This window comes from Schistocerca nitens, chromosome 5 (genome assembly GCF_023898315.1).
Source record: "Schistocerca nitens isolate TAMUIC-IGC-003100 chromosome 5, iqSchNite1.1, whole genome shotgun sequence".
NCBI lineage: Eukaryota > Metazoa > Arthropoda > Insecta > Orthoptera > Acrididae > Schistocerca > Schistocerca nitens.
Genome location: NC_064618.1, coordinates 521,457,139 through 521,474,769, shown reverse-complemented (window position 1 = coordinate 521,474,769; position 17,631 = coordinate 521,457,139). Strand labels below are relative to the sequence as shown.

Genomic DNA, 17,631 nt, shown 5'->3' with positions numbered 1-17,631 from the left:
TGGGGTATCGGCGAGGACCATTCGCAACCGTCTCCATGACGCTGGGCTACGGTCCCGCACACCGTTAGGCCGTCTTCCGCTCACGCCCCAACATCGTGCAGCCCGCCTCCAGTGGTGTCGCGACAGGCGTGAATGGAGGGACGAATGGAGACGTGTCGTCTTCAGCGATGAGAGTCGCTTCTGCCTTGGTGCCAATGATGGTCGTATGCGTGTTTGGCGCCGTGCAGGTGAGCGCCACAATCAGGACTGCATACGACCGAGGCACACAGGGCCAACACCCGGCATCATGGTGTGGGGAGCGATCTCCTACACTGGCCGTACACCACTGGTGATCGTCGAGGGGACACTGAATAGTGCACGGTACATCCAAACCGTCATCGAACCCATCGTTCTACCATTCCTAGACCGGCAAGGAAACTTGCTGTTCCAACAGGACAATGCACGTCCGCATGTATCCCGTGCCACCCAACGTGCTCTAGAACGTGTAAGTCAACTACCCTGGCCAGCAAGATCTCCGGATCTGTCCCCCATTGAGCATGTTTGGGACTGGATGAAGCGTCGTCTCACGCGGTCTGCACGTCCAGCACGAACGCTGGTCCAACTGAGGCGCCAGGTGGAAATGGCATGGCAAGCCGTTCCACAGGACTACATCCAGCATCTCTACGATCGTCTCCATGGGAGAATAGCAGCCTGCATTGCTGCGAAAGGTGGATATACACTGTACTAGTGCCGACATTGTTCATGCTCTGTTGCCTGTGTCTATGTGCCTGTGGTTCTGTCAGTGTGATCATGTGATGTATCTGACCCCAGGAATGTGTCAATAAAGTTTCCCCTTCCTGGGACAATGAATTCACGGTGTTCTTATTTCAATTTCCAGGAGTGTAGTTACACATGTAGCAATACTATCTTTACTGGTATCACTTTATATATTTTTTAAGAAACCATTTTTGCTTCTCTTGTACAATTTCACAAAATGCAGTTACGAGGTTTACATTGCCTACCATCAATAAGATGATGCGATGTTGCCATACACTTTTACCAGCTCAGCATGTATTGTTTTAACATTATTCCCTTCAAATACAGAAAACAGATTAAAACATGATACTCAACTTTATTAGCGGGCTGTACCATTTTGTTTTAGATCTCCAAGCAGCTTGCTATGATACTGTGGCATAGGGATTTCATTGTGTTCCAGGACTGCAGACATGTACATGCAAACACACACAAAATCAGTTATGTAACTTTATCTTTTTGAGGTGATAAATAAAACTCTGGCCACTCCTTGTACATTGTTGTAAGTTGTCTTTTGTGTGTTGCAGCTAGATTAGTGCACAGAAGTTAGCGATTAATTGCTGTAAGAGGGCAGTGACAGAATTTGCCTGCTTGCTGGGGAAGAATTTTATCCACTTACATGTACACTTTGTCTTTTGCAATAACAAATAATTTGAGATACAGTGTGTTGCCCTGTTTAAAGATCTGTGGACACATCTTTGATACATCAGCAAACAGAAACACACATTATCAGTTCATTTATTTTTAAATGACATTAAATTTGCTTTGAAATTCATTTTGACATATACTTCTTAGCAGCACAGAACAAATGCAACGCCACCTACACAAGGCTCTTACATAGATAATTCGTCATTTCTGATACCCGCACCCATTTTTCTGGTGTAACTGTTGTGCAGCTATTTCATACACCTTTAGCCAACACCTATTCAGTATCATATTGTCCAGTTTCTCAATGTTTTCATTAATGATTGCAGTTTCTAGGTGTCTTTCACATGAATCACTTCCAAGAAAAGTGCAGCCATATTTTAATTTTGGTACCACTACTCAGGCAGAGGGAACAAAGATGCAGTATCCATATAAATGTTCACCGATGCTGGATGAAATTCTGTTGATGGCAAACTGTGCAAATTTATTTATTTATTTTTTACATACTGAATTCAATTTCTCCATGTTGAGGTAACGTATGACGACGATGACAACCTACATAAACAAAATGACTTCCACCGAACCTGCTGACACTTGACCTGCATTATTGTTCACCTGTATGAACACCACAAATACAAGTTTCAATTATTAGCTATATAAGTCTCAGAACTTCTCACTCTGTCCTCGTACACAATACTCTGTAATCCTGTTGCTCGTTATTGAACGTCGAAAATGGAAGCAGTGTGTCAATTAATGGCCTAGGGTCAGTGACATCAGTGAGGGTACACAGGTTCAAATGGTGGAAGGATAGTGCAAATTATTGAGTGCGTCTTTTTCAGAGCAACCGCATCTGCATTTGTCTTTATCAGTGTAGGGATATCCTGGAAAACAAATTAGGATGGTAGGAGAAGGGTTTCAACTCTAGTTTGCTTGACTGCAAATCTTATGAACTGTACGATCTTGCTCAGAGGAAACCCAAGAGTGCCGTGTTCTATAATAAGTGAATGATCCTCACTTCCACTCCCATGTCTTTTGGGAGTTATGATATTCTTTATTGAAAACAGAAATAAATTATTTACTCTACAAATGATACCAGGTGGACTTTTTGCCACATTTGAAACCCTTGTCAAACATCTCATTCCTTTCCGTGTAACACACATGAAATGTGCAGTGACTTGCTATGAAGCAGAATAGATTTTGTGCTTTGTAAATCATTTTTAGTTTCAGTGAATCAAATACTACACTGAAGAGCCAAAGAAACTGGCACACATGCTTAATATCGTGTAGGGCCCCCTGCGAGCATGCAGAAGTGCCGTAACATGACATGGCATGGACTAGACTAATGTCTGAAGTAGTGCTGGAGAGAACTGACACCATGAATACTCTAGGTCTGTCCATAAATCTGTTAGAAGTACGAGGGGATGGAGATTTCTCCTGAACAGCATGTTACAAGGCATCCCAGATATGCTCAATAATGTTCATGTCTGGGGAGTTTGGTGGTCAGTGGAAGTGTTTAAATTCAGAAGAGTTTCCCTGGAACCACTCTGTAGCAATTCTGGATGTGTGGGGTGCTACTTTGCCCTGCTGGAATTGCCCAAGTCCGTCGGAATGCATGATGGACATGAATGGATGCAAGTGATCAGACGGGATGCTTACGTATGTGTGATCTGTCAGAGTTGTATCTAGACGTATCAGGGGTCCCATATCACTCAAACTGCACATGCCCCACACTATTACAGAGCCTCCACCAGCTTAAACAGTTCCCTGCGGACATGCAGGGTCCATGGATTCAATTGGTTGTTTCGATACCCATACACGTCCATCCGTTTGATACAATTTGAACTGAGACTTGTCCTACCAGGTAACATGTTTCCAGTCATCAACACTCCCAACAGTCCAATGTCGGTGGGACAGGCCCAGGCGAGGCGTAAAGCTTTGTGTCATGCGGTCATCAAGGGTACACGAGTAGCCCTTCGGCTCCGAAGGCTCATATTGATTATGTTTCGTTGAATCTTTTGCATGCTGACACTTGCTGATGGTCCAGCATTGAAATCTGCAGCAGTTTGGGGAAGGGTTGCACTTCTGTCATGTTGAATGACTCTCTTCAGTCATCGTTGGTTCTGTTCTTACAGGATCTTTTTCCGGCCACAGCTTCACTGGATTCCTGATATTCACGGTACACTCGTGAAATGGTCGTATGAGAAAATCCTCACTTCATCTCTATCTTGGAGATGCTGTGTCCCATAGTTTGTGTGCCAACTATAACACCACATTCAAACTCACTCAAATCTTGATGACCTGCCATTGTAGCAGGAGTAACTGATCTGACTACTGTGTCAGACACTTGTTGTCTTACATAGACTGCAGCGCCATGTTCTTCCTGTTTAAATATTTATGTATTTGAATATGCATGCGTATACCAGTTTCTTTGGTGCTTCAGTTTAGATTGGTATTTCATATGCAAAGCTTTAAACATCTCAGTGGACTTCTACACCACTTTGATGTTGGAAAAAGAGACATGAGAGTTTCTGTACAATCACCAATGGTTGGCCTTTTTCACTTACCGAAAGCACTGCCAAGTCGCATAATACACTAGAGAAAATGTGGGAATGATGAGCCTTTTTGTTCCACAAGAGAATATGCCGTATTATTTGCTGTTCTAGTTACTATGAGATAAAATTGTATGCAAAGGGGAAAGATTGCTCCTTTCATCACTGGTACCTAAATGAAATGGCAAAGATGGAGAACCATCTGTTAATTGTGCTTGATGCTGGCGCATGATGATCCCTAATAAAATTGTGAAATAAAAGAATTTATGTGCTCTTGAACCTCTCCAGGACTCCAGTTGTATTCTTGTGTTGCAGTTTATAGTCCCTGTTAAAGAAAGATGCAGTTTTTTCCAGTGTAATTCTCTATAAATTGCTCAATATATCACTAAGCTGACAGGCTGGATAATTTTGTTTTTCTGGTAATGTTGCTGTAATTATTCTGTTGTTTGTAGAGGGCACCAAATATGCATAGTACAATAAATAAAGGCAGGAGTATATGATGCTGAGAAATGAAATCACCTGTCCAAATGTGGTAATGAGGGGGGAAAAGGACAGAGGTGTTTGGAGTAGAACTGCATTGTGAAGTAAGTGGGTACAAATTGTGGTGGTGTTGGAATGAGTGCAATGTCTTTTCTTGGACTGATAAATCCATTTTGTAGTTTTAGATCTATTTCTTTGAATGTAGACAGTATTAAGTGCTGTTCTCCATCAATTTCTTTATCAGTTGGGTACACCTGTCTGAAGGCAAAAATTATAGCAGTAGCGTAGCAAATTCTTAAATAGAAATGAGAGGAGGGGAGAGTAAGAGAGACTGTATACAGACCCATGTGAAGTGTAAAGTAATCAGTCAGGAGTGATAAGCAGTGTTTTCATGTTGTGTCCTGTCAGAACCTACCGAATCAAGTGGCGCAGTGGCCAGCATACTAGCCTTGTATTTGGGAGGACGACAGTTCAAATCCACCTCTGCCCATCATGATTTAGGCTCTGAGCAAATGGCTCTGAGCACTATGGGACTCAACTGCTGTGGTCATAAGTCCATGATTTAGGTTTTACATGATTTCCCAAAATCATTTGAGGCAAATACTGGGATGGTTCCTTTGAGAAGAGCATGGCCAGTTTCCTTCCTCATACTTTTGTAATCCAAGCTTGTGCTCCATCTCTGACGACTTCGCTGTTGATGGGATGTTAAACTCTAAATCTTTTTCACTTTTGTTTCAACATCTCTTCACAAAAGAAAAGCTAATTTTAAGTGACTGTATACTTTCAAAAATATTATGTGTATTTGCTAGTCCAGTAGCGTAGTTTAAAATAAATAATTTTCTTGCTGATGTAAGTCTTTTTCTGTGTTACAGGGAAGATCATGCAACATATCAGCCAACAGTATTGTTTAAGCGTACAAAGCACCACAAAGGTTCAATATACTGTTTGGCATGGACTCCAATTGGTGATTTAATGGCTACAGGAAGCAATGACAAAACATTGAAGTTAATGCGATTCAATGCAGATACTTCCAATTTAGAGGGTGAGTTATTGAATTAATACTCAGGATGAATTACAGTGTTCACTAGTGAAATGTAAGGATAATTTATTTGTATAGAGTTTGATGTGAGGAAAATCTGATGTCATTTGCAGATACAAGTATACTGTTGATCATAAAGCTCCATAACTAATCTGTACTAAAGGTTACATTAAACCTTTGACACAATAGGTATTATCAACATAATCCAGAAAATCTATTTCTGGTTTATCAAAGAGAAGTAACCATTTTTGTTATATAATTATGTTTGTTGATTTTGTGCTTATCCCCTGCTTTGTATATTTTCTGTGTAAATGCAAGATGTACACGTTGAACTAAACTAGTTGGAATAGGCAAGTTGTAAAATAAAATTTTCTATCTTACAGGTCAAGAAATAGAGCTTACAATGCATGATGGAACTGTCCGGGACTTGTGCTTCCTTGAGGATACAACAAACAAGTCCAGCCTTCTTATTAGTGGTGGTGCTGGTGACTGCAAAATATATGTGACAGACTGTGCTACAGGAACATCATTCCTGGCACTCAGTGGTCATTCAGGTATGTCACTGATCTAAGTGTAAATTAATAATTGATCATTATTGTTAAGTGTAACACTTCTGTTTCATAAATATCATGGAAAGCTTAGCAGTGGATCTATAATGACTTCTGAAAAATCTGTTATACAATAATTGAAGTTGTTTAATTTCAAAATAAGCTCACATAACTCCTACAACAAAGCTATTTGAAGTACGGGATGACTATAATACTAAGTCACAATGTGCCAAACTCATCAAATCTGAGGACCTTTATGTCATTATGTGACATGTGCACATTTGTGACAATTATTCTGCTTTCTCTGGATTAGTGAATTGTTTCAGCAGATTGGTTTAAAGTTTTACCTACATTAATGAATATTGTGGCCTATGTAGAGTATCTGTAACTCTTATGACCAATTAAATTAGAGCTAGTTGTGTTGGAGAGTGAGTAGGTGTATTTAATCTGGATTGTACATCCTGCTAGACTGACTGGTCTAGTAGGATGGGATGCAATAGTGTGGAATGTTGGCATGTCAGTATAGTGATGTGCCAGCACTTCAGCACCCAGTGTGCCAACCAGTTCTAGTTTCTGTGAATGATCATCTCCAGAGAGCAAACCCAAAAAGTAACCCTAAGGATGAATTTTTTATGACAATGTAAAGTATGTATGAAATACCAAATTTAAAAAAGAGTGCCAGAGCCTTAATTGAAATCGTGAAAAGTGACATGAATAGTATAGGTGAGGGAAATAATAAAACACAAATAGTTGATGCTCTGAGCATACATACAAAAAAAATCTGTAATCCATGGATATGGAACATGCAATTTGCATTTGAAGAAGTAGGTGAAAAAATAAATTAACTCGCCAGACATATCACGGGACAATCCAGTTTCACTCTGTTATGTAGTAGGCACCATTTATGTTGTTTGTGACACATTAAGTCCTTCTAATAGTCATCCCAGTGCAGTCACAATTTGCACATTACGTGAAATACAAGTTTAGTTTAAAGTGCTGACTTCTCACACTCAATTACCAAAATACAAATGAAGAGCACAGGTCCCACTTTCATAAGCGGTGTGTGAGAGGCTTCAGATGATTGGGTAGTACATTCAAATTCATATAGTCCCTTACCCTGTTACTTCATCCCAGAGATTTATGTAGTTTCCTTTATAGTTGTCTGTTTTGTTAACAGACCAAGAACAATACAGCTGCTAAGTCTGTTTCTTTGTGAATTTCTGTCAGTTTGTTTCCTCTGATTTGAATTGGTCAGATGTTTTAATAGCATAGCTTGAGGAAAAAATGGTTTTGAATATGAAATTTTTGTACATTAATATGCAGGTGACATAGAAGTATCAGGAAATGAGGTTTTGTATAAAATGAACAAAAATGCAGGATTGGTTTTCTGTGACATGAATAACACTGTGAAGCACCCAAAAATTACTGTGATAGGTTGCTAATAATTGCATGTGACACTATTAAGATTTTTGTGTAATTGATGATGATGATGATGATGATGATGATGACTGGTTTGACGCAGCTCTCCATGCTACTCTGTACTGTGCAAGCTTCTTCATCTCCCAGTACCTACTGCAACCTACATCCTTCTGAATCTGTTTAGTGTATTCATCTCTTGGTCTCCCTCTATGATTTTTACCCTCCATGCTGCCCTCCAATACTATATTGGTGATCCCTTGATGCCTCAGAATATGCCCTACCAACCTATCCTTTCTTCTAGTCAAGTTGTGCCACAGATTTCTCTTCTCTCCAATTTGTGTACTTATGGTACAGAAAAAAATACAGTTAATAATGATGATCATTTACTTATTCACTAGCTTAAATTTTGATGCCAGTTTCCAAGCTCATGCATCATAGCTCGGCTTGCTGGCTTATTGGTTGTTGGCGATTTGAAAGCATTTAAGTTCACACCATAATGAAAACGTCATTCACTAATGATCACAAACACACACAAGAAAAGATCCTATCCTAGCACAACTTCCTAGTCACTCATAGTTAACTATGATGAATCAATGAATCAGAGTTTAAAACAACAACACTATTATTTACTGTATACTTACTTTAACCATATCCCTCCCCCCTCCCCATTCCTCAAATCTCTCTCTCTCTCTCTCTCTCTCTCTCTCTCTCTCTCTCACACACACACACACACACACACACACACACACACACACACACACTTTTTCTTATGTCTTCCATGTTGATTTGAGTATTTTGAAAGCCAGTAGTTGACTTTCATGTCTTTAGGTATTAATTACCCTGTGTGATGTACACAGTTTCCAGTCTCAGTGAATGTGGGCCGTCTTATTTATTTGAGAATAGATTTTTATAGTTTTATTTTAGCTTCATGGATATTGATAATTTTCTTTAGTTTATTGTAACCTTTCTTTCCACTGAAATTTCTCACTAGAGTGCTTAAAGTGCATGCCCAATCTAGGTGGTGTTCATGTGGCTATGCTGTGTGAAAGAGAGCACGGATATACTTCGCACAGTTGGATGGAAGTTGTCGACGATTCCGGATGTTGCTTCGCCTAATAACAGTTCAGAGAGCATTTGTACACTGCCATGCAGATGGTGCAGCCAAGTGGGTGCTTGTTCACTTGCACATATGCTGCCAATTTGCATTGTGCACATGTGTGATGCCCTTCAGCCACCACCAGAGTTGGGAAAAATTTATTTGAATGATAGATAACAAATATAGATAAAATTGTTGTTCATTGCCCATGATTAACAAATATTATTTGAAATGTTTTACACTTACATGAATAAAAACATCTGTGAATAAAAATATAGGGTTTTCATAATTGAAGTTCCAGTTTCAAAATGCTGTAGAAAGCGATCAACTGCTCAGAATGACATCAAATTTGAGCAGCATGTTATTGATGCAGCGGGAAACATGGAACGAAAAAAAAAGAAGTTAATGAAAATTTTACCAGTAGATGGCACTGCATGTGCCTTAACGTAAGGGGCATTGGCTACAAATGATAAATGAATTACAGTATGATAACTATGCTTTGAATTGCACATTACACCATCCATACTGTTCAAAGTGCTTGGCAGCACAGGTTCGGCAGTCAGCAGTTGTGGCACCGTTAGTTACTTAAGCCCATCCACCATGGCAAGGCCATACCACATCAGATAGAAAAAAATTGGCACTTAATTGTCTTGTGTCCAAAAACAGCATATAAATCAAAATGACATGGGCTTCTAACTGTCATGAGATTGGTGCAAGTAGTGTTCAATATGCTGTCCACCATTTTCTGCCACAATTTGATGTTGAGAAACAGTACATCCCACAAGAGATCGGAGTGCCTGAGGGGTAACGTTCAGAATGCATTGCACAGTGTGCACCTCTGATTCAGCTACATTCATAACTGAAGCATTGAACACAAAATCTTTCAGATAACTCCACAGCCAGAAGTCACATGGATTAAGATAAGCAATTTGGACGGCTAGGCTGTAGGGAAATGATGGCTGATAAATCTAGCATTTCCGAAATGCCTCTGCAGCAGCCGCTTCAGTGGCTGTGTAATGTGCGGAGGAGTGCCATCTTGCCTAAAAATAATCCTACCGACACATTCATACCATTGAGGGGTTGGAGTGACGTTGCTGTGCAAAAGACTGTCATAGCATTTACCAGTGATGCTACAGGTAACATGACCCACAGGACTCATCTCCTCGAAAAAATACAGCCCTACAATAAATGATGCTGTCAACCAGCAGGACACAGTCACTTTTGCAGAATGAAGTGATACCAGTTGATGAGTGTGCAGATTTTCCATTGCCCATATAGTGTTACAAGGTAATGGAGGTCAGAGCATGCTTGTATCCAGCACAGTGGGAGACTACTGTGTCTGTGTTCGTATTAACAAAGAACAAATGAGCCAAAGTAAATGACCAAGAAATGGATGAAATGCGACTGAGGTACAAATGAGGTGGAATCCAGTGTCATTGGTCCATTTTATAACTTGTGTAGTGTGGCTGTACAGCTAAAAATGTAGTTCATGTTGCCAACACTGCAAGGAAGCTGCACCGAACTACCCCTATTAAATCTTTGACAGGGATGAGACATTTTGTTGCTCTAGGGTTGCGCTTTCCATGTGGCACCAATGTGAGGACAAGTACATAAAAATTTCCTTCTGTGAGCACTTGGACCGCAAGCAAAATTTGAACGGGCACAGCTTTTCCTAATGGCCAACACCCTATTGGGATTTTCAATAAAAGTGATTTATCATAATCACATAATTATTCTGACAGTTGCATACTTACACAACACGTTGGTAGTTTCAGAATTTTTCACGTAATTAATTTATTAGGCTACATCTGCAATTAAGTTTATGGACTTGCTAGATGTACATGTGATTGAGCTCTGATAACAACCATATGATTTTGTCAGTTGTGGGAATCTGCGACCATAATTTAGTTGTATTGATTTATAACGTGCTCTTCCTTTGTATGAGCTGGATGTAATGGTTGACTTGGCCTCCCCAACAACATTATGAATCACTCCGGAAAAGTCCATGCTCTCTGTCTACACTAATGAGCCAAAATATAATGACCACCTGCTTAATAGCTTGTTTGTCAGTCTTTGGAATGAATACATTGCTGATTCCGTGTATCAAGGATCCGACGGTTTGCTGGTAGGTTTGCGGAGGTACGTGGCATTAGATGCCTATGCACAGGTAATGTAATTCGCCTACACAGATGGGTTCCATAGAATTTACATTAGGCAAATTTGTTCACTGAGACACCAATACCACCAGTCTGTGTCTGTGGTATGCTGCACATTTGGAGATGCCAAATGACGGTGTTTGTGGAGATAACCAGTGCCCTAGTGTAGCAAAAAATGTGATACACCTGAAGAGCCAAACACATTTCCATTGATTGACAGTCAAATCCGGATGGTCCCGTGCTCACTGCAATCATAATTGATGTCGTTGGTTCAACAGTGAACACTTAGGGATGGCCTGCTTTGGAGCTCCATGTTCAACAATGTATAATGAACAGTGTGTTGTGAAACATTTGTACATGCATAAGCATTGTGCTGTTTCAACAAGGATGCCACAGAGCACCATCTATCCTACTTTATCCTACTTCACAGAGCAGACAAGCCTCCAAACTCCATGTTTTGTGAAGAGCTGTGGATGTCCAACTATTTAGCACCTAGTGGTAGTTTCACTATACCCCTACCTCTTTCCATAGATGCTGAAAACAGTGGCATGTAACAATCAACCAGCTTCACTGTGTTCGAGATAGTACTTCACAGGCTCTGCATAATAATGATCTGCCCTTTCTCACATTCGTTTATCTCAATGGATTTCTCCATTTTTGCAGCCTATATCTTTGCTAGGGTGATCCGGCGTCCATATCTGCTCTGCTTACATACTTTTGTTACCATGTCACATCCCCACAAGACCATCAGGCGGCAGCCAATATTGCAGTGGACAGTGGTGGTAATGTTTTGGCTTATCATTGTATAACTCAATAGCGGCGGTTAAAATCCCCATCTGGTTGTCACAATATAGGTTTTGTGTGATTTCCTTAAATGGCTTAAGATGAATGCTGGGACACTTCCTGTGAAAGGTTGTAGCCAATTTCTGTTTCTGTTCTTCCTCAGTCTAAGCATCTGATAAGTCTCTAATGATTTCATCAGCAATGGGACTTTGAACCCTAGTCTTCCTCCTGTCTGTGGTCATTTTTATTAATGGTGTATTTCTACTGGCATCAGTGTGTTAAAAATATCTTGTAATGTGCATGTGGCTATTACCATAGAGTCTCACATGTAGTGACTTTAACATATTTAACTGTGAAAATAAACTGAGGCAAAATAAATATTCTGTAGTGAATTGCTTGATGATCATGGCATTAAACCAATAATAACAACAGTGCCCTCTATTTTTTCAGGTCATGTTTTGACACTGTACAATTGGGGAGGTGCAATGTTTGTTAGTGGCTCACAAGACAAGACTGTAAGATTCTGGGATCTGCGGACCCGTGGGTGTGTGAATATGGTGACACCGGCTACAGCACCAGGAAACAGAGTAAGTCACAATAATATTAATTCTAACTTTGTCAAACAATTGAAAGTTCAGGATGGAATATTGACAATATTATGGAAAGGATGGTGCTACTCACCATATAGAGGAGACCTAGGGTCACAGAGAGGCACAACGAAAAGACTGTCAAACAAGTAAGCTTTCTGACAAAAAGGCCTTCTTCCAATTTAGATCTTGATATGTTGTTTGTTGTCTAGTTTGGAAGGAGGCCTTTTTGGCTGAAAGCTTACTTGTTTGACAGTATTTGTGTTGTTTCTATGTGTGACTCAACAATTCTATTGTGATATTGTTTCATTTACAAGCACAAAAATTTGTTCTTAATAAATTGTAGGAAACTACAAATGAAGAGGGTAATTTCTGACATCAGTATGATTTGGTGTGCAGATCAGCCATAGGTTACTTGAATTCTAAAAAGTTGGCAAAGTTCAGGTAAGAATGCTATGCAATGTGTTTAATGGCTGGTGGTTCTATTCAGCAGAGTGTGACTATAATGGACAAAGGATAAAACCTAGGCTGCTTTGTGTGTAAGTTAGTCTCTTCCTTAATAACGACTAGTTAGGCTCAGCCGTGTATCCATTTTCGAGTGATAACTACAGTCCCTCCTACATAACTTGGATGAAAAGTACAAAGATGAAATAATAAACTGTTTTGCTCAAGATTAAAGCTGCCTATGAGTAAGAAGAAATGATACTATCCTCTTCAAGATATTTTGGATGGTGTAGGACCAATTTCTGAGGGCTACCCTGAAGTAGTTATCTAAAGTCGTGCTGCTGTGGACAGTTGGCGTCGAGTGCATTTTTCTGGATTGGAGTTCATCACACAACTCCTTCTTGTGTGCCCATAAGTGATTTTTTTTTTTTCTTTCCTCACAGGTGTTTGACACTTTCCTTGTCTCTGTTGGAGGCGGTTATATATGAACAATACCTGGGCTTGAAATTATACTTCCTGTCGAAACTGTTATGTTGAAAACAGTTAACAATGATGGTATGTGAAAAACTCAAGTGTATGAGTAGTTTTCACTCTTCAAAATGGCAACTTGTCAATTAATGATAAACCTTGTTCCAGAAGTCCAGCAACTGCCGAAACAGATGAAAATTTCAGGAGAATTCAAATTTGTGAGCTTGTGCTTGAATACTTACAGCAGATAATTGAAAATATAGCAGAGTTAATTGAATTGTATTAAAGCTCAGTGCAGCAAATATTAATGAAACATTTAGGAATAAGAGGGGTTTCTGCCAAATTTGTGTTTCACATTCTGACCAACCAGCAAAAAGGGCATGGAGTGGGAGCATGTTGTGCTTTGAAAGATTTTTTTGAAACTGAACCCACTACTTTTTCCAAGATCATTAGTGATGAGAAGTCATGGTGCCATTGTTCTGTCTCTGAAAACAAACAACAGTGAATTTCACCCAAGGATAGCTCATTAAACCAAAATTGGTGCTCATTTATTTATTTATTTATTTATTTATTTGATGTGAGAAAGAGTGTGGATGTAGAGTTCCTCCTCCGTGCCAGAAGTTACTCAGGTTTTTTGTTTGGTAGTTCTGAGATGATTACATAACAGTATGCATTAATAAACACTATCTGTGGCAGATACATTTTTTCCACCATGATAAGGCTCCTGCTGATACAGACTTCTCGGGGCACCAGTGTTTGGTCAGAAACAGCATTACTCCTTTGCCATATGCATCTTACTCTCCTGAAGTAGTTGGGTGCAATTTCTTCTCATTTCTACATATGAAGAGGAGGGGTCATTGCAGATGAGTATAGAAAATGTTTCCATCAAAGGACACTCTTGACTGGAAAAATGTATTGTGTGTAATGGAGAGTACTTGGAAGATGATGAGAATTTTTGTTAAAACAAAAGAAGATAAAGCTTTGTTGTGTGATATGTTTCCTGATCCAGGCCATTCTGTAGTAGGTGAATTGCGTATTTTCCTCATTTATAACTTTATACACATATTTAGTACTTTCCATATTTTTGGCATTTTCACTACAGTAAGGGGAAGCAAAGCAGTTCATAGTTCAGTTTGAGTGTTGCCTATAAAATTCTATATTGGAGATTTTTATTGTTGGTACATAACGCATGTAAAATTGAATTCATTGCACTGTGTGTCTTGTGAATTAATTATTTAATTCCATAAACTTTTGTGCCTTCCAGTTCTTGTGCTACCTAATTAAGCTTAGAATTATGTCAATTATTAGCTCTCTTGTTCAATCATCGCAAATAGCTTCTGTTTATGAAATACTGTATTGCATAATCTGCTTTCTGGTACTCACGTTGCACTGTGTCTTACTGTATTGTCCTTTCTGTCTTTCAGGGCTCACCAGTGACTGCTGTGTGTGTTGATCCTTCAGGCCGTTTGCTTGTCTCTGGTCATGAAGATTCTTCTTGTGTTTTATATGATATAAGGGGTGGGCGTAATGTGCAGTGCTTCAAACCGCACTCTGCTGAAGTTCGGTCAATACGATTTTCCCCCAGTGCCTACTACCTTCTCACTGGTGGATATGACAACAAATTAGTCCTCACAGATCTACAAGGTGGGTGCACATGGTTAAAGTACATACAGTATAAATGTATTTGCTTTACTTCTGTATAGTCCACCCCCTGGTAGCTGAGTGGTCAGTGCGACAGGATGTCATACCTAACGGCCCGGGTTCAATTCCTGGCTGGGTCAGAGATTTTCTCCACTCAGGGACTGGGTGTTGAGTTGTCGTTATCATCATCCTTTCATCCCCATCAACATGCACGTTGCCGAAGTGGCGTCAACTCGAAAGACTTGCACCAGGCGAATGGTCTACCGAACGGGAGGCCCTAGCCACACGGCATTTCCAGTTCTGCATAGTCCAAGTTCTTCAGGAGACTGCCCTCCCTCCCTCATCCCTCACTGTCCATCTCCTTTCTTCCATATGTCTTTTACATCAATCCTTGTTTGTTTGTTGTTGCAAATTGAGATTCCGTAGCAGTATTCTAAACATAAGTTGATATATCATAAATAAAATTTTCCTGTTTTCTGTGAAAACTGACTGAAAGGAAGAAAATGAAATGGCACATTTGCGTATACTATTTTTGTTTAGAAATGTATACAAGTTGAATACATCTAATACTTGAACCACAAATGTTGTGGAGATCATGGTGCTATTGATGTGCTGTTTTCACAGAATGGACTGATAGTTAGGTACTCATATAGTTATCCAATCAGCAGCTTGTAATAATACTTAGAAATTGTATTTTTGCACAATCATACACTTTTTTAAATGAAACAATGTCTATTGATGTTAACAGGCTAAAAGTAGAGTAAATTAGAATATCAATGGTGGTGGTGTTGGATTCTAGCATGAGCCATTTACAGAGATATCATATTTTGGAAACTTCCCATGCCGACACTTCTACAGTACATGTGGTAGCAGACACTAAAGAACAACGTGTGTAAAATGGTTATGTAGATTCTGACAAGTAATGATAAACCTAATCATCACAGTTATGTTCAGAATGACCACAAGTAGTGGCAGTGCACGCTTCCAGTCTGGTGTGGAATGACTGCTGCACACTTGCGACCAGGCTGCAGTAATATGTCATTGCCTACCATTAGGTGTAGTTGGTATGTCTTTGTAGATAGCATCTTTCATCTTTCCCCTAAGAAAAAAGTCTACTGGCTTCAAGTGTGGAGAATGGGCCAGCCAAGGTACAGGCCCTCTGTATCCATCCAATGATTTGGAAACAATTCATGGAGATGTGCTATAGTACTTGGTGCACTATGGGTTGGACAGCCGTCATGTTGGTACCACATGTTCCTCCTAGTTTGCAGAGGAACATCTTATAGCATCCAGTTAGGAGACTGCAATACTTGGGTACGTTCAATATTCCGTCTGTGAATAACGGACTTATGAGCTGATGGTTCAGTGTCCCACACCACATGTTTACACTCCATGGATGCTGAAGTTCCACCTGACAAACCCAATGGGATTGTCAACAGACCACTAGTGCATCTTTCAGAAGTTTGCTTGGCCATTATTGGTAAACAAGATACATGATATACATCTGGAGTATCCTGTCTTAATACCCATGTACAGAATTTAACACGATTCTCATAGTTGTTTCCATGCAGCTCTTGATGGAGAGAAATGTGATAGGGTTGAAACTTACGTTGACGGGGAATGTGTAGGACACTTGCCTGATTCATGCCACTCCTCTTTCAGTTGCACAGGAGGTAACATGCGGATCAACTGCAACAGCAGCAAGAAGATTAATGTGCCCCTCTTCTGACACCACTTACTTCCTTGTGTTATGTTGTCTAGGTGTTATATTACTACTTTCATGTAACTGGTTGAAGAGGTTGATAAATAATTTCCGAGATGGTTAACATCCCTTGGGGTATCGTGCTGCACACACCGTACAAGAGCAAACTGCATTCTTCTTGCAGTCTCCATACACCATGAGCATGTTGGCTTTTTCTGCATTGGTAGAGCCCATTGTCCACTCACGACCTACTGCTCGGACTATCACACATTAACTGACTAGCAAGCTGCAAAGCACTCGGGGAACACACAAGCACACAGTAAGAAAACACAACAATTTTGTACCTAGTGGCTATGCAGATTGAATGGTAGAAACAAGTGTCAGTGTGGAAACTTTTTAAGCAATAATCCTGCAACAAACACCACTGACATTCTAATTTACCCTACTTTTAGTTTGTTAATACCAATAGACATTGTTACATTTAAAGAAGTGTATGTTCGCACAAATATACACTTCAGAAGTATTATTACAATCTGTTGGTTGGCTAACAATACAAGTCCCTGACTATGAATCCATTTTGTGAAAAGTGTGCATCAGTAGCACTTTCCATATCTGCAACATTTGCCATGCGAATTTTAGGTGATTCATACTGTATAGAGAGACCATATGTATATGAGAGAAACGACTTGTGTAAACATGCTGCCCTGCTATCATTAGTTAAAACTGGTTGTGAGAAAGAAAACAAAACCATACATTTTCACAGCACAGCAGAGCATTTTCTTTCTTGCACTTGGCAGTAACAGAGAAACTGAACATTGTTGTGTGTGTCATATATATATATGTTGCGAAAGCTTGAATTTTGTGTGTATGTTTGTGTTTGTTTGTGTGTCTATCGACGTGCCAGCGCTTTCGTTTGGTAAGTCACATCATCTCTGTTTTTATATATATATAAATATAACAGAGGGAAACATTCCACGTGGAAAAATATATCTAAAAAGAAAGATGATGAGACTTACCAAACAAAAGCGCTGGCAGGTCGATAGACACACAAACAAACACAAATATACACACAAAATTCAAGCTTTCGCAACAAACTGTTGCCTCATCAGGAAAGAGGGGAAGGACAGGTATACACTCGCACACACACCCATATCCATCCACACATACTGTATGTGTGGATGGATATGGGTGTGTGTGCGAGTGTATACCTGTCCTTTTTTCCCCCTAAGGTAAGTCTTTCCGCTCCCGGGATTGGAATGACTCCTTATCCTCTCCCTTAAAA

At 39.8% G+C, this 17,631-nt stretch overlaps 1 protein-coding gene across 1 annotated transcript in view; it reads left to right on the top strand.

The window, feature by feature from the left end:
- Window positions 1–17,631, top strand: part of LOC126259495 (WD repeat-containing protein 47) — a 703,557-nt gene that overhangs the window by 683,908 nt on the left and 2,018 nt on the right. Inside the window, exons 7-10 of the mRNA XM_049956342.1 lie at window positions 5,339–5,508; window positions 5,889–6,059; window positions 11,958–12,094; window positions 14,431–14,650. Coding sequence (XP_049812299.1) covers window positions 5,339–5,508; window positions 5,889–6,059; window positions 11,958–12,094; window positions 14,431–14,650 — 698 coding nt within the window. The remainder of the gene's footprint in view (window positions 1–5,338; window positions 5,509–5,888; window positions 6,060–11,957; window positions 12,095–14,430; window positions 14,651–17,631) is intronic.